The sequence below is a fragment of the Myxine glutinosa genome, chromosome 1 (genome assembly GCF_964187855.1).
Source record: "Myxine glutinosa chromosome 1, kmMyxGlut1.1, whole genome shotgun sequence".
NCBI lineage: Eukaryota > Metazoa > Chordata > Myxini > Myxiniformes > Myxinidae > Myxine > Myxine glutinosa.
The window spans coordinates 174,172,906-174,197,922 of NC_136261.1; the positions used below are offsets into that span (position 1 = coordinate 174,172,906).

General features: G+C 44.7%; 1 protein-coding gene across 3 annotated transcripts in view; it reads left to right on the forward strand.

Moving 5' to 3' along the window:
- The first annotated feature begins 517 nt into the window (after positions 1-517).
- NMD3 (NMD3 ribosome export adaptor) overlaps positions 518-25,017 on the forward strand; it is a 126,813-nt gene continuing 102,313 nt past the window's right edge. For 2 of the 3 annotated variants that reach the window (XM_068122610.2, XM_068122601.2), the window contains exon 1: positions 518-684. Coding sequence is in view for 2 of the 3 variants with exons in the window: in XM_068122601.2 (XP_067978702.2) it covers positions 629-684 (56 nt within the window). In the remaining variant the exon portion in view is untranslated. Of the gene's footprint in view, positions 685-11,021; positions 11,136-25,017 lie in introns of all 3 variants that reach the window. The other variant, XM_068122592.2, reaches the window with a different exon arrangement.

The following is a 25,017-nucleotide window of genomic DNA, read 5'->3' on the forward strand; positions in this document are numbered from 1 at the left end:
CACAGTTAGAGTATGCCCTGAGGAAGATATTTGGCTATAGGGCCATCGCAGATTTGTCCTGTGACAACAATGGCGGCCATTTTTCAAAAAAGTGTGCCAAATGCCATGCGTGCATCATCAAAGGCACAATTCCTGCACCTATCTGCCATACTACCTTCGACTAGTCTGGTATTACTATTAGTATTACTATTACTGCGTTGCCGTAGTCAGTCCAGCTTTCTTCAATTATAAACTGTTACTGTTTTAAATAAACTGGATAAATAATAACAACCTGCATCGATTTAAAGCAATTGGTATGTAAAACACATCGAATAACGATTTCATAGAAAATAGTTACATTTAAATTGCCGTTGTCCTGGATTCATTATATTTTTGTCCACAATATGATGGTCATGGCGTTATAGTGAGCAGTAGTTAGCTGAGATAATTTATCTTCAACGAAATGAGATGTTCAAAAGGTTGCCGATGTATGCTTCTTTTTAAAAGCTTAGTATATATATATATTACAGAAAATATTACTACAAACGGAGGATAGACCGAAATAGTCCACTGCACATGCACTTGTCGGAAGTAGATCAAGCCGGGCGTTGTCCACGTGGGATCTGGGTTTAGTTTGTGCTGAACCTCGATGATGGATATGGTGGCTTCGTCAATGGAGACAGACGGGTCGAAATCACTTCGCATGTAAGGGCAAGGCTTGTTATATAGATATTTTTGTAACGACTGTTGGCTATCAGAATGGCCGAAATGTCCGCACACTCGTCTCTAAACTGTCCGGTCTGGGTTCGAATCCCGAAAATAACTTATACTTATAGCTGTATACTTATACTGTTATAGTATAAGTCCAACTATAAGCATAAATTGTCTTCCCGGTGTTTCACTTTCACAGACAGGCAGGGTGATTCATCAATGTGTGTGCCGTCATTCGGATGGACGTTTAACCGGCGTCCCATTTACCGACATTCATTCGTTCACGTCAAAGATCCCACGGAGTCTTTCGTGAAGAGTAGGCGAGCTATCGCCGGCACAAATTACAAATACCCGCCCTAATTTATTCAGTCGCAGTGGCGGCCGGACCAGGATTGTTCGACTCGTAGCAGCCTCGGCAGCCTGGTGTTGGCTTAAGGGTGTAGTACTGGTGAACAGGTGATTTTTTTTTTTTTTTTAAAGCTGAACAGTTTCCTCATAGTCTTATAAACAAGAATCATGCTATTAGAGGTCATAGAAGTACCCCTAAATATTGAAAAATTCACATTTCAATTCAATTCAATATAATATTTTGCATTTTGCATGCATGAAATTTGTTATAACTTTAATTTGCATCATTCTTTTGGGCTGAAATTTGGACAGGATATTCAGAATATCACTTCCTTTAAAATGATGAAGGCTTTTGTTTATAGGAGTAGCCATTGTGGATTTATTGAAGGACAACCAAGTTTTATCTGGTAATTGTGCATAATTAGCTAATTAGTGAACATTTGACATAATTTCACAAAATCCTCTCATCAGGTAGTAGAGTAACACATGTATAATACATGTACCAAGTTTTGTGTGAAAAGAATGATAGGTGACAGAAGATAGAAGTAGAAATGTGTTCTTTGTTTTTCCTTGTTTTTTATTGACGGTCTAATTTATGCAAATTATATGCATGTAATATGACAAAGAAGCGTTGAAACTGGTCTGAGTTAAAGCCAAGATTATATCTTTCAAGAAAAACTGAAAATTAGATATTAACTTGACTTTGTTTTTGTGTAAAGGCCTCTCAAAGGTACCTATGTAGTTTTCTCAATTTTTCACCAGTACTACACCCTTAACGGTTAATGTGGCCGGCTTACAACAACAACAACAACAACAACAACATGCATTTTAAGGCAATTTTCCCTGCTAGAGCAGGGGTTAGCCTTGCGGTCCCATGACAATCTTCTCCATTTTGCCCTATTTTCTGCATCTCTCCTTGTTAACCCCCTTGCCCGCATTTCTTCTTCCACCATCTTTAGCCAAGTCTTTCTCGGTCTTCCCCGTCCTCTACTTCCTTCTACATTAACTTCCATCACTCTTCTCAACCAGTCACTTTCATCCTTCCTCAATACATGACCAAACCATCTCAACCTGTTCCTCTTCACAGCATCAATCACAGGCAATATTCCCATCATCTTTCGCAATTCATCATTTGTCCTCCTCTCTCTCAACGATACTCCGCACATCCATCGAACCATTCGCATTTCCACCCTTTCCAGCCTTCGTTGCTGCTCTACGTTCATTACCCATGTCTCGCTCCCATAAATCATAACACTTCTCACACATGCAGCATACACCTTTCCCTTCAGCTTCAGCGACACTCTCCTCCTCATCAGCACGCCACTCAGTTCCCGAAACTTCTTCCATGCACATCTCACTCGAGCAACCGTTGCCGAGTCTGATCCACCTTCTCCATTCAGCATGTCTCCGAGGTAGCAAAATGTTTTCACACCTTCCAGCTTCACGCCATCTCCAAGATCCAACTCAACATTTCCTCCATCTGCAGCTCCCTCTGCGCACACCTTACATTTGAATGTAGCTGCCACACTGGTTAATGACCCTCTCAGACCACTACATTTTTGATGAACCCACTCAGCGCACATTGTACACTGAATGGAGTTCACTCCGACACCCTTCCTACACACAGCACACGGCCACTTCCCAGTTCTTTCCACCTCACCACATGCTTTACCACTTGCCATCACCTTTGTCTTTCCGATATTCACCTTCAGACCTTTTGTCTCCATACATTCCTTCCACTTGTTCATCTTTTCCTTCAGTCCATCCATACTTTCCGCAATCAACACCAGATCATCTGCATACAACAACTCCCACGGTAAACCATCCTTTACGTTCTGAGCCAGCACCCCCATCACAGCTACAAATAGTAGTGGACTTAGTACCGACCCCTGATGCACTCCCACCTTCACCTCAAACTCACCACTGTTCCCGTCCTTCGTCCTTACAGCTGTGCGTGCTCTTTTGTACATTGCCATCACTACTCTGATCAACCATTCCTCCACTCCTAACTTCCTCAATGCCCATGTCAATACTTTGCGTGGAACCCTATCGAATGCTTTCTCCAGATCAACAAACCCAAAAAACAACTTCTTCCTCTTATCCATGTACTTCTCCTGCAACTGCCTCACAATGAAAAGCGCATCTGTCGTTCCTCTTCCTGGCATAAATCCAAACTGCATTTCGTCGATCTTCACTTTCTTCCTTATCCTCCTTTCCAACACCCTTTCCAATACCTTCATTCCATGCTCGAATAACTTTATCGCTCGGTACGAGCCACACTCCAGAGGGTCACCAGAGGCCGGCTTACGATATTATTAGGATCACGATTAATATTACCAGAAACTACAACTGCACTCAGTAGAGTGCAAACCTCCGCCGCGCCAGGCTGAACAGATTATGTTTTGTATCCCACTGATAGGCCGGATCTGGATTCCGACCTGAAGCAAAATCTAATCGGCTTGTTCTTGTCACCGAACCAACTCGTCCACTAAATTTATTCATAACTCGTCCATAACTTTTTTAAACATCATGTTATATATCGCTTTTCACCCGATCTCTCAATGGTGAAGAATAACTTATTAAATTAAATAACTATTGTAGCCGAATCCATATTCAGGTTTTTACCAGAATTGAATCGATTCTTCTTTGTCACACACACAACCGGTCCACCAAATTTCGTCCACAACTTTTTGAGATACCCTGCTATGTATCATTTTGGGCCATATCACTCAATGGTGAAGAATCACTTTAAAAATTCTACAAGTTGGATCTGGATCCAGATCTTCACCAAAATCGAATCGAATCGTCTTTGTCAGACACAACCTGTCCACCAAGTTTTGTCAAAATCTGTCCACAACTTTTTGATATCATGCTATGTATCGTTTTTGGCCCTATCTACCAATGGTGAAGAATCACTTAAAAACATTCTAGTAGCCGGAACCGAATCCGGATCTTCACAAAAATTTAATCATTTCGTCCTTGTCACATACACTACATCTCTGCCAAATTTCGTCCGAATCCGTCCACAACCTTTTGTTTTGAGATATTTTGTTCACAAACGGACGGAGCGACAGACAGGGGGTTTTTTTTTTTTTTTTTTTTTTTTTTTTTTTTTGTATACTGAATCGAGGCTCGTGAAAGAGCTGACATTTACTTCACAAACAAATCAACCAGACAAACAAAATATATAAAAAGAGGGAGCGGAAGACAAGAGAATGGGAAGCACACAAACACTTGAGAGCACACAACATTTGAGAGCAGGGAGATTTGTGGGAGGGAGAGGGCTCGGGGGGGGAGGAGGCGTGGGAAGGGGTGGGGGGGTGGGGGGTGGGAGAAGTATAAAACACAAGGACACCAAGGACTTCCAGGTCAGAAGTTGGTATTTCAAAAAGTGGAATTGGGGTGAAATTATCGGGGATAGAAAAGATCAAGGTTTTGGATGGGGGAAGATAAGAGATGGTGGTGAACAGCTGTTTTAAAGACCTGGAGGGTGGAGTGGGATTGAAGAGAGTGAGGGAGTTTGTTCCAGAGGCGGGAGAAAAGAGAAATGAAGGAGCGAAGGTGAGCAGAGAGTCTTGATTTTGGCAGTTTAACCATAAGAGAGTTGCAGGCAGATCTTGTGCGACCTGTAGGAATATTTGCGGGACAGAGCCCAGAGAGAGCTGGGGGCGCAAGGCCAGAGAGGAGTCGGTAGAAGACGGAAAGACCACCAACCTGCCTGCGGTGAGTGAGTGAAAGGCCCTTGGAGTTAGCTTCATCGCGGGAGATTCCAATGATTCTGAATGCTTTGCTTTCAACAGCGTGAAGACGAGCTAGGTGTGAGGCAGGAGCACCAGCCCAGAGGGGAGAGCAGTATTCCATTGAGCTGCAGATGAAAGCCTTGTACATGGTGAGGAGCTCAGGTGTGCCAAGGAAGGACTTCGCACGACGGAGGATGCCCAGTCGGCGACTGGCTTTGGAGGCCAGATTTGAAATGTGGTTTTCACAGGAAAGATCTTGGCAGATAGAGACCCAAAAGTTTGAGTGACAGAACTTCTTGGAGAGGATTATTCAGAAAGTAGATGGGAGGGTTGTCCAGTCGGTCTTTTTGGAGAGACATTGTAAGAGTGTGAGATTTGTCAGGATTGAAAGACATGTTCCACTTGTTTGCCCAGTCTGTGATTTTGTCCAGGTCTGCAGAGAGTGAGGAGGCTGCAGACTGTCGATCTGAGGGATGAAGAATGGAGCGACAGAGTGTAGAGTCATCAGCAAAGAGATAGAGAGGATTTTCAAGAGAGTCGGGGAGATCATTGATGAAGACCAGAAAAAGCACAGGGCCCAGAACACTGCCTTGGGGAACTCCAGCCTGAACAGGAAGAGGAGATGAGAGAAACCCATTCAGCGCCACACGTTGACTACGACTAGAGAGGAAGTCCGCCAGCCATGCGTGGAGATTTCCATGGATACCAACAGAGGAGAGTTTGGTGAGCAGGGCGGGGTGCCAGACCGTATCGAAGGCACGTGATATGTCAAGGGAGACAGCTCTAATTTCCTGTTTGGCATTGAGGACCTCCATCCATTGCTGAGAAAGCAGAAGCAGCATGTCCAGTGTAGAGTGACCAGGTCTGAAACCAAATTGATGATCAGAGATCAAGCCATTGGAGAAGAGGAAAGATTTCATATCTGAAGCAATGATGGATTCCATGACTTTACTGATAATTGAGAGAAGGCTGATTGGTCTGTAGTTGCTAGGATCTGTTTTTGCACCTTTTTTGTGCAAAGCGGTGATGTTGGCAGATTTCCAAGCAGATGGCAGATGACCTTGAGCAAAAGAGAGTGTGAAGAGAACAGAGAGAGGGAGTGAAAGAGCAGAAGAACAAGATTTTAGGACCCGTGGGCTGATGCCGTCAGGTCCAGTTGCAGAATCGGAGTCGAGGGTTGACAGAAACTTTTCCACCTTGTCAGGAGGAAAGGACACAGAGTCCAGGAGCAGCTGGGTACGACTGGGTACGGTGGGTACAGAGAGGGATGGGTTTGGACACAAGATTTAGAGGCAAACACAGAGTTGAGGCATTCAGCTTTTTCACGCGCGGAGTCAGCCGTGTGGCCGTTTGAGGTGAGGGAGGGGATGGAGGGGGAACAAACACCAGAAACAGATTTGACCAGACGCCACCAGGATTTGGAAGAGGGAGACAGATAAGAGAGTTCTGTCCTGAGAACGGATAGATATTGTTTCCTGGCTCTCCTGAGGGTGGACACACACTTGTTTCGGGCTTTGTGAAAGGAAATGATTTTTCCTTCCGTTGGATTTGCTTTCCAGGAGACGAAAGCAAGTTGTTTCTGGCAATAGCCTCACCACAAAATTCCGTGTACCATGGACGGGAGGAAGGGTATGACAACTGAAGACGAGATGGGATAAATCTGTGCAAGAGAGAGAGCAGTTTACTTTGGAAGAATTCCCAGGATGAGTTGATGTCAGAGGCGGTAGAGATGGGAGACCAGTCCAGATGATTGATGGCTGCTTGAAGACCATGCCAGTTGGCCTGAGTGAAATGCCAGACTCGTCGACGCTGAGGCGGCTCTCTGAGGGTGAAAACATAACCTCCATCCATCCACCTTTGGTGACGGTGGTGTGTATGTATGTATATATATGTACTGCCAAAACTATATATATATATATATATATATATATATATATATATATATATATATACATATACAGTGAAACCTTGACTTACGAGTTTAATTCGTTCTGTGACCGAGCTCGTAACTCAATTTGCTCGTTTCTCAAATTAAATTTCCCCAATAAAATGCATTGAAATGCTATTAATCCGTTCCAGCCCGCCAAAAACCACACCAATTTTTTTTTAAATATACAGTATATATAAAAATATCTCGTGCTTTATATTTCACCTGTATGCAGCATACAAGTTGGCAGGATGGCCTGGACTGGAGGTATGCACACTTGACTCTAAACTGTCCAGCCTGGGTTTGAATCCCGACCCAGCTATAACCTGTCATGGGTGAATCACAGGCAGGGTGATTCATCAATGTGTGTACCGCTAAACTGGGCGCCCCGTTTGCGTCCCATTAGTTGTTGGATGTTAAGGATCTCACCGTGTTTTCCACAAAGAGAAGGCGAGCTATCGCCGGCACTCTGAACAAGTTGTGGCCTGGCATGCTCTTCTCCTCTGCCGTTATATACGTCCTCCTCGGCATCTTTTTCCAGAAGAGCCCTGTCTCGTCACAGTTGAAGATTTGCTGGGGGATGTATCGTTCGGCTTCTATCAGTTCGGCAAAAGTTATAATAAAATCTTCAGCTGCCTTCACATCCGCCTCACCAAGTCGACAACACGCACACCTCGCTCATGTTTTTCGACGATTGCGTGTTTTATATCCAAGCACATCATCCTCTTCTTCTTCTCAGTACTGCCCTTGGCACTCAATTTCTTAGGACCCATGGTTAAAACTAAGAAATTTTCCAAAATAACCAAAATGCCAAAACAAAGCAGCAGCGATATACGGCAGAGCTGCTTGCACGGCAAGGCAAGATAACCACGTGACCTGAACCCACCTGGTGGCGGGTGGCGTAAGCTCCAAAATAACCAAAATGCGAAAACAAAACAGCAGCGATTCGGCAGAGATGCTTGCACGGCAAGGCAAGATAACCACGTGACCTGAACCCACCTGGTGGCGGGTGGCGTAAGCTCCAAAATAACCAAAATGCGAAAACAAAACAGCAGCGATATACGGCAGAGATGCTTGCATGGCAAGATAACCACGTGACCGGAACCCACCTGGTGGCGGGTGGCGTTAGCTCGTAACTCAGATCTCGGCTCGCATCTCAAAGCAATAAACCGCCCGAGCGACGGCTCGTATCTCGGAAAACTCGTAAGTTGGTGCACTCGTAAGTCAAGGTTTCACTGTATATATATATATATACAGACTTGGCATTTAATATGGAATTTTTTTTTGTGGGGGTGAACTTACTTTTCAAGATGTCTTCGAACCAAAAGTTCATTGGAATTATGTTGAAATTATTCTAGATTTTGTTAATGTGACCTTTAAAAGAAACAAAAACCACATTTGACATTTCGAAACAAATAAATTGATCCTTGAAAGTGATGTAAACTGATATCGAACTCAATTCATGGACAGTACTGTGTTAAACTTCTGTGCGTTTTCCAGAAGTATCTCTTTATTTTGCACATTAGCCAAATTTTTTTTTAACAAAAACAAAAGTTAAATTACGACTGGGATTACGGACAGTAAAATTACAGTTCAGTACTTCGAGTAACCCCCACGAGCATTCAGGAGAGCACGTACACGTTGAGGTATGCTGTTCACGAGATTTGCCAAGGTTTGGACAGGAATCGCTTGCCATGCAGTGACAATAGCCTGCTGCAATTCACACACAGAGGTCGGCTGCTGGTCCAAGTGGTCGATTTGACACGTTAATTCTGTCCACAAGTTCTCTATCGGATTCATATCCGGGGACATGGCAGGCCACTCCATATGCTCTACACCACGGTCAGCAAGAAAGTGTTGGATCCTGCGAGCATGATGAGGCCGTGCATTGTCATCTTGGAAGACGAAGTTTCCTCGAAAGGCTGCACGAGCAAATGGAAGCAATGTTTCTTCTAGAATGGCCCTGTACTTGAACTGGTTCAGGTTTCCATTCAGAACAACCAGGTCAGTTTTGCCCCCTGCATGAAAAGCAGCCCAAACGGTCCCCACCACCTCCAGCTTGGACTCTTGGCACTATACAATCTTTGTTGTAGGCTTCATGCACTTGTCTGCGCACTCAGACGCGGCCATCTTGACGATAGACCAGAAATCTAGACTCGTCACTGAAGATCACGTGATTCCAGTGTCCTGGCTGCCATTGACGGTGCTCTCTGGCCCACTGCAATCAGCGCTGGCGGTGTTGTCTGGTCAGGCGTGGCTTTCTCAGGGGATGCCTGGCACGATAGCCTGCTTGAACCAGTCGTTGGTTGACTAGCCTTCTGGATACAGGCACATTTGTCAGTTGCTGCCACTCAGCCCTAAGCCGATTAGCTGATTTGGTACGGCCATTGCAAACTAACCGGTGCAGCTGGCGATCATCCCTCCTTGTGGTTCTGCGGGGACGTCCTGGCCTCGGTATTGGAGTAGGGACACCCCTCTGAGCATTTCGTTTCAGGATCTTTGACACCTGACCTTGAGTGATGCCATACTGCCGAGCAATAGCATGCTGTTTCATGCCGTAATTTCGTAAAGCCACCACTCCATGACAAACAGCATTGTCGAGTTGACAGACCATCTCCAGAGGAAGCGGCAATAACTTTTGGAGACGTGCAGCAGTTGTTTTCCACGAATACAGAACGCAACAACCCTTGTATACCCGACTGTGAAGCCAATCATCAAATGCACCTGTCCGTACATTTTGCCACGCCACCTGTGATATAATCCTGTTGTTGACTTCTTGCTGCGACAGACAATCAGTGACATGGTTCTTTCAACAAATAAATCACCAAAGTGTAAAAGAAACTCACCAGATTGATATACTGAGTTAAGAAAGTAAACCCAAGTCAAGAAAAAAAAAAAATCCATATTAAATGCCAAGTCTGTATAATATATATATATAATATATATATTATGTCGGTTGGGTAGGGGATATATAGATCCAGGTAGATCTGCATAGGTATCATGCTTCAGCTGTCTTGATAGGAAACCTCACCTGTAATTTCTGTTTCGGTGGTTTGTTCGGATTAAGGTGTATCTTCGTCCCCATTACGAGGAATGGGGCATGATAAGTAGTTCTTGGGCAGAAGGATAAGATTCCCCGGTGTGTCGTAACCTCTGTGATCATTCCGGTGTCCCTATTGGCAATGCACTCATATACATTAGGTAGGCCCATTAGTGCATACACACTAATTAACTTCCCTCATAATAAAACCTGACTGGAAGAACAGACCGGACGCGGTCACACACGACCCCGGCATGGCAGGCAGACATTGGCCAGGCAGGCTAAGGCCACGCCAACCTCACGATTGATTGACAACAAGGGTTTGATGGGCAGATGACGTCACTGGAAGGGAGGGCCAATCGGCATGCAGCTGAAGCCCAGGAACAATAAGGAGCCAGCTGATTGGCCAAGTGTGATCAATAAAAGTGGAGAGAAGCCGACATTTTCTCTGATACTGGATGCGATAGCAAATGGTCGGAGACCGACATTTGTTCTCTCTTCTCGTGCTGGATCCCATAGTGAGTGGTCGCATTTTGGCTGTCAGATCGATCTCCCCCTTTGTACTCTCATTTGTACTACCACCTTGTGCTTGGATCTTCTGCTTGCCATAGAGGTCTTCTCTTCCTCATGAAACGCTCTCCCCTCCTCCTCTTGCTACCTTCCTGATGCTGTCCTCTGCCGTCGGCTCATGTCCCTCGTTCCGGACCTCGCGAGAAAACGAGATCAAGACAGCAGGTTCCAGGCAGCGATCGGAGATGCCACCGGGAGACGTGCCGAGCTTCTACAGATGGAGAGCGGCAGTTTTGCCAGGCAGAAACGACTCGTGGACGCGCGCTGCTTGACGAGCTTTGTAACGTGACGAGGCCAAAGTGGGCGAGACACCGGTGAGGCCTAGCGGCGCGTTGAACCGAGTGGATTGCGGCCTTCCTCCCGCCAACACCGGAGTGCGCGCTCGGACTGGACGATCGCTGCCAAGGCGCCAATCAAGCTGAGTGCACGATAATTCACACATTTATTTTCCTTCCTTTTATATTCCCATTTGTCCATGTTTAAGTCTTGTGTGGGGACGTCCCAATTTAGGAATTAATAGTTATTTAACCGGCGCATTTTATTTCGTTGTTTTTGGCATCCGTGGCAATAAAGCCTTATTTATTTTCACTGTACATAAAATCTGGTTCGTGTGAGTTCATTTCCTGCAGGTTTTATCGCTGCCCGGCGAAATCGTTTCAGGTAAAAGCTTCTTGCTTCTTCCTCCCTTCCTCCCGTGCGTGTATAGGAAATCTGCCATTGATCGTCGCCTCATTAAGCTCGTTTCCATCCGCGATTGCCCGGTCTTCACCGAGGGCAATTGCACGACAATATATTGGGTAGAATCATTTCGATTTTGGAGGTATGTTACCTTACCTTTAATCTTTCAAGCCTGGTATGGTTTGTGACTCGGATATAAACTGTTACCCTAGTGTTTTGCTTGGAGGATGAGGCACCAATAAGATGTTAAGCTGGAGTTGCCGTCTGTCAGCACTTTGTTTCTGGATGTTTTTAAAAGCCCATGATGTCTTTTGTGAAGAGTAAGCGAGTTATCGCTGGCAGTCTGGTCACATTCCAAATTCTTGAGACCCTTCAGTCAAATATCAGGCCTAGCCAGCCGCTTCATGGAAGACTGCGGCCAAACGGTTCCCTGGTAGACCACACAAGAAGGTGATATTTGTGGAAAGGATGTGTACAATATGGTAAATAAGTCGGGAAACACATCCAGGATTTGCGTAAATGATGACTTTTTGCAACTGGGGGGCTATATGCGCATGCACACCACTTCACCTCCAATTCCTGATGGCTTCCGCAGGCCACAGTCTATTTTAAAGACCGAGGATTTAATTAACAGCTGTTTTAAAGACCTGGAGGGAGGAGTGCGATTGAAGAGTGTGGGAGTTTGTTCCAGAGGCGGGTCAAACGAGGAATGAAAGAGTGAAGGTGAGTAGAGGGACTTGATTTTGGAAGTTTCACCAGAAGGGGGTTGCTGGCAGATCTTGTGCGTCCTGAAGGAATATTTGGGGGACAGAGCACAATATCCCATGGTGTGCAAGATATTTCATGCAAACGTCAGGTTTCTAGGGGGTAACCTTGCATAGTACAATGCTAGTTATTTCTCTTGGTGCATGTTTTATCATAACTGCGAGCTAATTTAATGATATTGGATTATGTGTCACTGTTGGTGTGGAAAGCTGTCAGCCTTCCCCATGTGTGTCTGAAACCGCCTTGCCTTTCACCCTCTTAAATATTTTATTCCTCGATAATCTGGCTTGTATGTTATTTTAAGCGATCAGACAGGCCATCAGCACTTATTAAGACGGGAAAGGTCGCCATCACGGAAAAAAACAACAACCCATGCCATTGATCTAGGCGAGAGTTCATAGACTGATGTCTCGTCCACGGACTTGGCCAAAGACAGCGAAACAGAGTGGGGCCAGTGGCATCACAGACTAAGGGGGGGTGGAGACAATAAAGGGTGATGCGAACTGCAGGGTGGGGAAAATATTCCGGTACCTGACGGGAAGAGCTAAGTGCGATATCCCAGTGTCTTCGTCGGCATGAGACATCCCCTTGTTTGTGGCACACCCTCTTGCCAACAGCCCCCACCGTAAGCTGCGCTGGACCGCCTTCCCATCCTGCAGGCTCGTGCTTGTGGCACAAACTGTTTTCCCACCATGCAGCATTTTCTACTTTGGGAAAACATTTTCCATTTTGGTCCTGCCCGACGCGGCAGCCGTGTTTTTTTTTCCCCATCCATTTCTTTCTGGTCTTTCTTCTGAGGAATGTGGGAGGCCTTTGCGGACATGTATAGTTCAGGAGCTACTGTCAATTTGTTACTCGGGGTGCATGGAAGTTTATTTATAGTAAATAATTGTATTGCTTCCTGTTTTCCTGCCCTTAGCCTGTTAATACACCATTATAATATTTCTTGGTCTTGGAGTGATTTGAGTGTCTTTGATCACAAGCCACATTGGCTATAAACATCCGTTAATGGACCAGTTGGGTTTGTGGTGATTAGCATCCAGCACGAAACTTACCTGCGTCCAAGGGGCTGCTGCTTGCGTAGCTAATTTGGGTGACCGGGGGCACGGTACTTGTCGGCACGTCTTTCAACTGGCTCAGGCAATCCACCTGAGCATGGTAATGCAGCAAACAGGCACAGGAACCTGCTCGGTGCTCCCAAATCAGTTGGCCGGCGTGACCGCTTTGATTGACAAGGTTCGTCAGCATTCAGACCGGGCAACTGGGATGAATCCGGCAATTACAACAATATATATAACCATATGTAACCTTGTTATTATTATCATTTCTGGTGTTGATAACAATGCTTATTAATTAATTAGTGACATTTGGTCTTCCTACCGTGAAGCTGTTAAAAAAATAGGGCAATTTCAAATTCATTTTTTATCGTATAAAACTTGTTCATGCAAGAGTTGTTGCTTTTTTGTAGAGGCCAAGGCTCATGGAGGAGCTATAAGACAGAATGAATTCGGATATAACAGAACAAAAAGAACAGTAGAAAGAAGCGGGAGGAGGCACACACCAACAGCAGGGTTAAGGGACAAGATGGTGGGATAAATAATGGATGTTGGGAAGAATGAGGACAAGGGGAGAATCCAGGTGGTGAACAAGATGGATACACCCGCAAATATTCAGGAAGGAAAAACTGTAAAACCGGAAAGGTGTGGGTTTGTGGCAGGTTAATGGGGGTAGAAAAGATCATGGTTGTGGATGGGGGATGGCATGAGATGGTGGTGAACAAGCTGTCTTTAGGCCTTGGAGGGAAGAATGAGAAGGAAGAGACTGTGGAAGCTGGTTTAAAATTACGTTTTGATCATTTTAGCTTGATAAGATTACAATTTTATATTTTGAGTAATGAGTAGTGTTACGTGCTCCTCCCCAAACCCCGGTCACGGTGTACCTCTGAGCCCCGAGAGGAGTCACGGCAGAAAGATGTGTTATTCTGTATGTCAAAGATCAATGGTGAAAGCACACCAATTGTTACCAACAAACAAGTATTGTATTAAGGTCACACAAGAATAACAGTACAATAACAATATTAATCAATTGTACAACCACTATATCATTCCTATGATGGTACCATCAGTTTCGTACAATATAACTCACTGTGCTCCTTGTGAGCGAAAATAACATTCCCAATGTCTCTATCCCGGCATCAAGCCAAAGTCGATCCACGCTTCAGTGATCATCAGAACGATGTCAGATCAAGACCAGAATCCCGTTCGGTTGACAGTCACACTGCCAAAGATAGGCAAAGGTACCCTCAAGAGGCGACTGGGAAAACACACCTTCGGGTATGGACGTTCAACGGCTCCCAATCGACGAACCACAAATTCCCACTCAAAATCTACGTTACACACGTACACACCGGGTTACGTCTGGATGCGGTGAAATGGTTGAAGCAAGGGGAAAACCTGGAGCGATGCGAAATCAGGCGCGAGGTAAAATGGCCGTTCTTGAGACGTAACGGCACTCCAAAGATTCTCTTCGGAATCAACCGCAAAACCTGTCATGCAGGTTTATCTGTCACAGCGATAACAACTCTGTCGCAGGAATCCCTTTTCCAGGAAACCCAAAGTTCACTCGTGACCCTCGTTCGCCAGCGTTTGCTCAAGACCTCAAAGCAATTCGGCTTCTTCTCCACTTCACTCGCTCCACCTCCTCTCCCTCTCCTTCTTCCTCTTCTTCTTCGTCCGGTTCCCGATCCGGTTTCCGGTTTCTTTTAAAACACAAACTTTTTTTACCTTTTGAAAACAGTAATCTCTATTTCACTTAAACGATAACAGTAATAGTACATGCAACCAAAAATGTTTACAGTGGATGAGAACCACAACAACGGAAGTGACGAATCCGTAACACTTCCCCCCCCTCAAGAAAGAAAGTTGGATCATAGTGAAAACTTTCTTTGCATGCAAAAACTCTTTTAACAAACGAAAGTAAAACTCACTCCCAAATGATCAATTCATGTGAGCAACAATAATTAATATTCCCCAAAATAAAGCAACAAAACTTCCAAACAACCTACAGGAATTTCCAAAGTTAGTTCACTCTGGATAAAGCATCCGCAACGACATTGTCCCTGCCCTTTACATGCTCAATTTCCAAGTTGAACTCCTGCAAAGCCAAACTCAATCATCAACCTCTGATTTTTATTTTTCATTTTTTGTATGAGGGTTAAGCGGTTGTGATCAGTGAAGACTTTTATAGGAAAGGTAGTAGTTCCTAGATACACCTCATAATGCTAAAGCGCTAGCAGGAGAGCAAGGGTCTCTTTTTCCACGGTGGCATAATTTGCCTGGTGTTTGTTAAACTTTTTGGAATGGTAGCACACCGGGCGATCCACTCCATCCTCATCTTCCTGTAATAGAACTGCCCCAGCCCCCACATCACTTGCATCAATGGCCAATTTGAAAGGTGCTTGAAAATCCGGGGCTGCTAGGACACGAGAGCTCATTAATATTGCTTTGACGTGGGCAAAGGCAGCCTGACATTTGTCATCCCAAACAAACTTGGTCTCTTTCCTCAGCAAATTCGTTAAAGGGGCGACCACATCAGAAAAATTCCTGCAGAACCGCCGGTACCAACCGGCCAAACCCAAGAATCTCAAAAGCTCCTTCTTCCCTTTTGCAACTTGGAAGCGATCAATGGCTTCTATCTTGGCTGTCACCGGTTGCACCTGACCCTGACCTTTTACATGGCCTCGGAACACCACCTGTGCTTTTACAAACTCACTCTTAGATAAGTTGATGGTCAACCCTGCTTCGGTCAGTTTCTTGAAAAATGCATGAATTTGTTTAATATGATCTTCCATGGTCATGGTGTGGATGATGACATCATCCAGATAAGCCTCCACCCTCTCAAGGTCTGCAATGAGCTTATTAATCAGCCGTTGAAATGTAGCAGGCCCGTTTTTTAATCCAAACGGAAGAACCTTGTACTGATACAACCCATTTGGTGTGACTAAAGGTGAGATTTCCTTGGCTCTATCAGTAAGAGGAATCTGCCAATACCCTTTCAGCAAGTCAAATTTAGTTAAAAATTTAGCTGGGCCTATTCTATCAATACAGTCATCAATCCGCGGGATGGGATATGAGTCGGTCTTGGTCACTGCATTAACCCGTTTTAAATCCGTACATCAGCGAAAACTGCCATCGGGTTTTTAAACCAACACACATGGTGAGCTTCATTCACTGCTGCTTGGTTCGATGATGTCATTCTCCAACATATACTGAACCTCATTCCGAAGATACTCCATCTTCACAGGGTTCATCCGATAGGGGTGTTGCTTCACCTGAGTGGCTTCCCCCTGCTCAATATCATGATATACCAAGTCAGTACGACCAGGTACATCTGTGAACAAATGTGCAAACTCAAAAATTAGGCTGGATAGTTGTCCTTGTTGTTCCCTCGTCAAATGACCTAATTTCTCATCTAAATGACTCAACACTTCTGTGTTCGTCAATCTGGGACAAGCCTGATCATCAAAGTTATCAAACTTCACACCGGCCTCAACCTCTGGATTCTCTTGCACCCCGACAGGTGAGACAGGAACCATTTTCTCCACAGGCTTCCTCTCATAATATTTCTTCAGTCGGTTGACATGACACAGCTGCCGCTTTTTCCGTCGGTCGGGAGTTGTCACCATGTAATCTGTTTCATTAACCCTCCTTTCGATTGCATCGGGACCAAAATATCGAGCCTGTAATGGCTGACCTGGAACAGGAAGCAACACTAACACTCGGTCCTCAGGACTGAAATTTCTTATCTGAGATTTCTTGTCATGTCTCACTTTCATTTTATCCTGTGTCACTTTCAAGTTTCTCTCGCAACTTCACAAGCCTTTGCCAATCTGTTCCTAACCGTTGACACATACTCCACCACTGTTGACTGTGACTCCTCCTGCAGCCACTGTTCTTTCACTAATTTCAATGGTCCTCACACTGAGTGTCCAAACACAAGTTCAAAAGGACTGAATCCCAATGACTCCTGAACAGATTCCCTCATAGCAAACAACAATAAGGGTATTCCTTCATCCCAATCCTTGTCACATTCAAAACAATACGTTCTGATCATATTCTTCAATGTCTGGTGAAACCTTTCCAAGGCCCCTTGGCTCTCGGGATGGTAAGTACTTGATCTTACTTGCTCCACTCCCAACAGGTGTACCACTTGCTGAAAAAGCGTTGACATGAAATTGGAACCCTGATCAGACTGGATGACCTTAGGTAGGCCAACCAAAGTGAAAAATTTAATCAAGGCCTTCACAATAACTGCCGCAGTAATTTTTCTAAGAGGCACTGCCTCTGGGAACCTTGTGGAAGCGCACATGATGGTCAGCAAATACTGATGTCCAGCCTTAGTTTTAGGTAAAGGGCCTACACAGTCAATAATGACTCGGCTGAATGGCTCTTCAAAAGCTGGAATTGGTTTTAATGGTGTGGATGGAAGTTTCTGATTAGGTTTTCCCACCAGCTGGCAAGAGTGACAAGATTTACAGAACTCCGCCACATCACGTCGCAATCCTGGCCAGAAAAAATGTACCAATATTCTGTCGCATGTCTTGTTCACTCCAAGTTGCCCGGCCAAAGGTGTCTCATGCGACAAACTCGATATCTCCTTCCGGTACGGCGGTGGCACCACAATTTGGTAATGAACTTTCCACTCATCGTTTGCTGGCACCTCCGGTGGTCTCCATTTTCTCATTAGTATTTCCCCTTTCATGAAGTAACCAACAGGTATCTTCATAGCCTCTTCCTCTGTAACGGCTTCATCAATTAAACTCCGGAGCTCCGAATCTTCGTGTTGTTCTTCAACAAGTCTCTTTCGGACCAGCACCGTTTGTTCAACCTCGTTCCCAGATGTCTCCGACGGACACTCCATTTCCTCTTTTGAATTTTCCTCCAATACCTCTAAGGAACCCAAATCCATGTCACCTTCCTTCTCCTTCTCTTCAGAGCGCTTCCTACCCATAGCACGAGTCACTGCACAGGATGGAAAGATACCCGGAATCTCCTGCTCTAACTGTGCGGTGTTATTTTCCATACTGGGCTTTTCAACCAACATTGGATTACCAGAAACTCGACCACCGGCCAAATCTTTCCCGATAATAAAAGAGATTCCCTCTACAGGAAGAGTGGCTTGTAAACCTACAGTGACTGGTCCTGACACCAAATCAGACTTTAAATGGATGACATGAAGAGGAGCTTTTACATAGCCACCAACCCCCTGTAAAAGAACACTAACACCAGTTGCCGTCTTCTCTGACAATGGCAAAATGCCCTCAAGCATCAAAGATTGATGTGCTCCTGTGTCCCTCAATACCCTAACAGATCTCTGGTTAGTCAAGTCTCCATCCAGTGACACAAACCCCTCTGAAATAAAAGGTTTGTAACCCTCTTGAACAAGGTCGTTCTGTGATGCCGTAACTTTGGCATGGGAACCTTCACAAGGCACTGTGTGTGCTCCAAGGACGATTTCTCGCATTGGCCAATGCATTTGGAGTTGTACTAGTCTGACTCCGCTCCTGATTTTTTCCTTTTCAGGCCATAACATTGGGACATCAAATGCCCAGGTTTCTTGCAAAAAGCGCAAGTAGGCCCGGAGGAAAAACTCGTGGTCTGCCTCGGGCCCCCTGGAAGATGGGTATGTCTTGGAACTGCAGACTTCTGATCCCTAAAAGTTGCGGTATCAGATTTGTCCCCATAGTCCTCTCTAGGCCACCTCCATGAAAATTTGTTCTCCGAACCTGATTTACCATGATCTTTTCTACCCCTGCTAATTTCGGTCCCCTTGTGTTTTATACCTCTCCCCCCCCCCCACCCCCACCCCCTCCCCTTCCCATGCCTCCTGCCCCCAAGCCCTCTCCCTCCCACACTTCTCCCTGCTCTCAAATGTTGTGGTTGTGTGCTTCCCCTTCTCTCCCCATCTTGTCTTCCGCTCCCTCTTTTTGTATATTTTGTTTGTCTGGTTGATTTGTTTGTGAAATAAATGTTAGCTCTTTCACGAGCCTCGATTCAGTATACAACAAAAAAAAAAAACCCAAAAAAAAAAAACCATAACTCCCCTGGCGAACTCGAGGTGGGAAGTTAGGTTTGTGGAACCCCATCCTGTGTGTCAAGGCATAGTCATCTGCCACTGTTGCTGCCTCATCCAACTCTGGTACTTTCTTCTCATCCAGATGTACTTTAATGTCCACGTGGACACACTGTTTGAATTCCTCCACCAAAATCAATTGTCGTAACAGGTTGAAGTCTTTCCCAATCTCCTTCGAGTCACACCACCTATCAAACATGGTTTCCTTCATTCTGGCAAACTCCACATGGGTCTCACTCTCCCTCTTCCTGGCATTCCTGAATTTTTGCCGGTAAGCTTCAGGGACCAATTCATAGGCTTTGAGAATGGCTTTCTTCACCATCTCATAATCTGCACATTGGTCAATCGGTAAAGCCAAATAGATATCTTGAGCTTTACCCACCAGAGCACTTTGCACTAACATAGCCCAGGACCCCACAGGCCATTTTAGCATTTGAGCCACCTTCTCAAAATGTAAAAAGAACTTGGATACCTCCTTTTCATTGAAGGGTGGAACCAGCCTCACATGCCGACCAACATCCCAAGTGTTCTCACTAGTTGTCGAACTAGCCGGCATGGATACTACTTCTCTCCGTTCTCCCAGTAATTCCAGCTCCTTGAGTTTAAGTTCCTTCTGATACTCCATGTCACGTTCCTTTAACTCCCTTTCGGCTCTCCTTTCCTCTGCTCTTTCCTCTGCTCTTCTTTATTCTTCAGCTCTCCTTTCCTCTGCTCTTCTCTCCTCGAGTTCCTTTTCAGCTCTCCTTTCCTCTGCTCTTTCCTCTGCTCTTCTCTCTTCTAACCTTTCCTGGCTCTGCAGTTGCATCTCCATTTTCCGGAGCTCCACATTTCCTTTTTCCTCTGGTAACCAATCCAAGGCTACCTCTTCCCATGTTCCTTGTCCCACTAAAGACTCTACCGCCAATGTCTGCATCTCTGCTTTCTTCATATTAACTCGGACCTCCAAGTTAAAATATTTGGCCAATATCATGAGTTCCGATCTTTTTTAACGCCTGGAACTGTGCCCCATTAGGGGACGCCACAAACTTTTCTGTGTCAAACACCATGGTGACTATCAGTTAGCACCTGTTAACCTTCATACAAAAAAAAATCCAATTTTTTGAAAAATTTGGGAATGTTAGAAAATTTGGGAATTTTGGGAATGTTAGGGAATTCTTTCCCGGACGAGCCCCCAGTTTCTGTTACATGCTCCTCCCCAAACCCCGGTCACGGTGTACCTCCGAGCCCCGAGAGGAGTCACGGCAGAAAGATGTGTTATTCTGTATGTCAAAGATCAATGGTGAAACCACACCAATTGTTACCAACAAACAAGTATTGTATTAAGGTCACACAAGAATAACAGTTTAATAACAATATTAATCAATTGTACAACCAATATATCATTCCTATGATGGTACCATCAGTTTCGTACAATATAACTCACTGTGCTCCAAGTGAGCAAAAATAACATTCCCAATGTCTCTGTCCTGGCATCAAGCCAAAGTCGATCCACGCTTCAGTGATCGTCAGAACGATGTCGTATCGAGACCAGAATCCCGTTTGGTTGACAGTCACACTGCCAAAGATAGGCAAAGTTACCCTCAAGATGCGACTGGGAAAACACAGCGTCGGGTATGGACGTTCAACGGCTCCCAATCGACGAACCGCAAATTCCCACTCAGCCTCCACGTTACACGCACACACCAGGTTACGTCTGGATGCGGTGAAATGGTTGAAGCGAGGGGGAAAACCTGTAGCGATGCGAAATCAGGCGCGTGGTAAAATGGCCAACGGTCCGTTCTCGAGACGTAACGGCACTCCATTGATTCTCTTCAGAATCAACCGCAAAACCTGTCACGCAGGTTTATCTGTCACAGCGATAACAACTCTGTCGCAGGAATCCCTTTCCCAGGAAACCCAAAGTTCACTCGTGACCCTCGTTCGCCAGCGTTTGCTCAAGACCTCAAAGCAATTCGGCTTCTTCTCCACTTCACTCGCTCCGCCTCCTCTCCTCCTTCTTCCTCTTCTTCTTCGTCCGGTTCCCGATCCGGTTTCCGGTTTCTTTTAAAACACTAACTTTTTTTACCTTTTGAAAACAGTAATCTCAATTTCACTTAAACGATAACAATAATAGTACATGCAACCAAAAATGTTTGCAGTGGATGAGAACCACAACAACGGAAGTGACGAATCCCTAACAGTAGTTTTTCAAGTCAGGTATGCTTCAATGACCTGCGTCTCGAAAACAGACCGACTGGTATGTGATGATGCATCTGGTATGCTTGATGACCTGCATCTCAAATTGTTTGACCAAGCAGCTTGAAATTTAGCCTAATTCTATTTGGTGGGCCCTTGCAAGTGTACAATTTTTGTTTGAAGTAATTGCAAGTCAATATTTTTGGTGATTGACTTGACCTGAATGAACCCAATGCACATGTAGGCCGTGTGCAGCAGGTCGAAAAAGCAGCTAGAAATCGGTTTTCATTTCATTAAAAGTGTGCAACTTATCTACGTGTGAATAAATTTCAGAAACACATTTTCTCATTAATATAAAAGGTTAGAATCATGAATTTTGTCCAACACTAAGTATTTGCTGTTAATTATAATCAGCACTATTTTCTTATAGCGTAGCCGCTCATGGTGCAGTGAGTTGGTCATGCGGCATAGTAGTATTTACACCCAGCCAATCATCAGCCAGTATTGTCACAACAAGTGCTATATTTATCCAGCAATGGTGTCTTCCATGAAAGGGGTGAATTGCTACGATGTCTGTAGAAAAGGCATCAAAAATCGCCCCAACTGTGTGTCATGCACTTATCTGTTAAGAAACAAGATATTCGTATCTTGACACAACCGGTGGGATAAGTACCGTGAATATTTCGTGTGTGTGGTGTGTGCGTGTCGGACGCGTGTGTGTGTGTGTGTGTGTGTGTGTGTGTGTGTGTGTGTGTGTGTGTGTGTGTGTGTGTGTGTGTGTGTGTGTGTGTGTGTGTGTGTGTGTGTGTGTGTGTGTATAATTATATATATGTCGAGTTTCATCGCGAAACGCGATAAATCCACAGGATGTTGTTTTGAGAAAACTTACGTTTTTTTTATAAAGAATAGACGGAGAGGAAAATACCAAAATTAAAACCTCAAAATGTTTTATTGAATGTAATCATATTATAAAATGTGTTGACACAATATCATGGTTTTTCACTCTCTTGAACAAAAAGTGTAATTAGACGGATTTTTGATGAAAAGCTATATATCCACCGGTTATGTTTGGGTAATGTTCCAGACCCGTCTACTCACCCATTCCCGGACCCGTGACCACATCACCCCCGTCCTTTACAAGCTTCACTGGCTCCCCATCCCCCAGAGAATCCAGTACAAAATCCTCCTCTTGACATACAAAGCCCTCCATAACCTGGCCCCATCCTACCTGGCTGACCTCCTCTCCAGACACACTCCTACCCACAACCTCCGCTCTGCTGGTACCAACCTCCTGACCCCCTCCATCGGGACCAAATTCAGATCCTGGGGGGACAGGGCCTTCTCCATCGCTGCTCCCACCCTCTGGAACTCACTACCTCACACCATCAGAGACTCCTCCTCACTCACCACATTCAAAACATCACTAAAGACCCACCTGTTCAACACTGCATTCAACATTCAACCCACAGCATTTAACCCCTGACTATCTCTTCTCCTTCTCCCTCCTTTTGCTTTAAATATTTCCCTATTGATTCTTGTCTTTTTGCAATTGTTGTTTTCATGTATTGTTATGCATTATGTTTTCCACTCTGTCAAAGCGCCTTTGGGCTTCTTGAAAAGCGCTATACAAAATAAATGAATTATTATTATTATTATTATTAATGTGCTATACGTGGATACATCATTGAAAGATTACAAAATTAGTTCTGTTCTAGGTGAGTATTGTATTAAACTCGGAACTTGGATGAAACTCGGAAGCAAAAAGTTGGGACTTAGATGAAAGTCAGCAGGTTGTACTGCACAGTCACAGTTCGACTTTTGCCATCCCTTGCAGCCTGATTTCCAGCACGACGCCGTCTCCGTCTCCTCGCCGTCTCCTCGCCGAATAAACTGATCCTGAGCAACTTTGTTCGGTTCACCATAAAATTTCGTCTGGTTCAAGGCAAGGTCGGCATCTGTCAGGCAATCGACATGGCAGAGCTGTGCGTTGTTAATCGAGGTGTGCTGGCACTTTTCCCACACCAGAATATCGAATTTTCTTGTGAGCTTCATGCTGATATGCTACACAGTTACCTCGCTTCCGTGGCTCTGGGGAAAGAACCACCTGCTCTTCTAAACCATCAAAAGTATTCATTTTTGGCAGGATGGGTGCGATCCGATCAGTCCTTCAACGCAGTGATCATGGAGGCTGCCATCTTGGAAATATGGAGGGCGCTGATTGGCTGAGCGGATATATCGCGTTTTGTGTAAAAAGGGGAAGGGCGCATATGAAAGAGGATAAAATACACCACGGCGCGGTATGAAAAGAAAGCGGATATTCAAAGAGCTCAAACTAAAGGAAATATCGCGTGTTGCTAAAAACTAGACTGATGATGGCGTCCGGCTAGGCATTGACAATATAAGGGTGGTGCCAACTCCAAAATGTCGGATATGGCGTTTATCGCATTTTGCGATGAAACTCTTCATAAATATACAGTCACGTGAAAAAGTAAGTACACCACATGTAAAGTTTTGACTTTTTCAACATATTTCAACATACAGCTATTTGATCTTCATTTCAACAATAGTGATAGATAAAGGTGATATTATATAACAAATATCATGAAACATTTACATTTTGTAGTCCATTGTATAATTTAAATAAACATAAATGCAAATTTCGCATGTGGAAAAAGTAAGTACACCCCTACATTTATCACGACTTCAAATACCTAAAATTAGAATCAGGTGCACCAGCTCAGGTGCAAATGATTAGAACATCGTTAGAGAGGATCTTGGAGGAACCTGTCTTATTTAAACCTCAGACATTTAGTTTGGTTTGCTCTTTGTTGTTGAAGTTTGCGGCATCACCATGCCTAGATCAAAAGAGCTCTCTGAGGCCTTCAGAAAGAAGGTTATAGATGCCTACAAATCTGGAAAGGGATTAAAAAAGATCTCCAAACAATTTTAAATCAATCATTCGACTGTGTGGAAGATCATCTACAAGTGGAGAGGATTCCAAACGACTGCCAACTTGTTCAGGCCAGGCCGCCCCAGCAAGTTCAGCCCGAGAGCAGACCGCAAGATGCTGAAAGAAGTCTCCAAGAACCCCAGAATGTCATCGCGGGACCTACAGGTAGCTCTTGCCACTGTTGATGTCAAAGTGCACGAGTCTACCATTAGAAAGAGGCTGCACAAATTTGATCTACATGTGAAGTGTGCCAGGAGGAAACCTTTGCTGTCCAGAAAGAACATCAGGGCAAGACTAAAGTTTGCCAATGAACACCTAGGCAAAGACCAGCACTTCTGGAACCCAATTTTAAACAGCGTTCTTGCTTGTGCCTAGGTACACCCACACACCAGACTAGAAGTTGGTACTTCGCTTATTTTTCAAGATCTTTCGCTCACAAGGTTCAGACATATATATGGTGGCGGCCATCTTGGATTTTGATGTGGCGACCCAATTTTCAATAGCGTTCTTCCTTATGCCGAGATACACCCACACACCAAATTAGAAGTTGGTACTTTCCTTATTTTTCAAGATATTCATCTCACAAGGTTCAGACATACATGGCGGCGGCCATCTTGGCTTTTGACGTGGCGACCCAATTTTAAACAGCGTTCTTCCTTGTGCCTAGATACACCCACACACCAGATTAGACGTTGGTACTTCACTTATTTTTTGAGATATTTCGCTCACAAGTTTCAGACATATATATGGTGGTGGCCATCTTGGATTTTTACGTGGCGACCCAATTTTCAATAGCGTTCGTCCTTATGCCGAGATACACCCACACACCAAATTAGAAGTTGGTACTTTCCTTATTTTTCAAGATATTCATCTCACAAGGTTCAGACATACAAGGCGGCGGCCATCTTGGATATTGACGTGGCGACCCAATTTTCAATAGCGTTCTTCCTCATGCCTAAGATACACCCACACACCAGATTAGAAGTTGGTACTTCGCTTATTT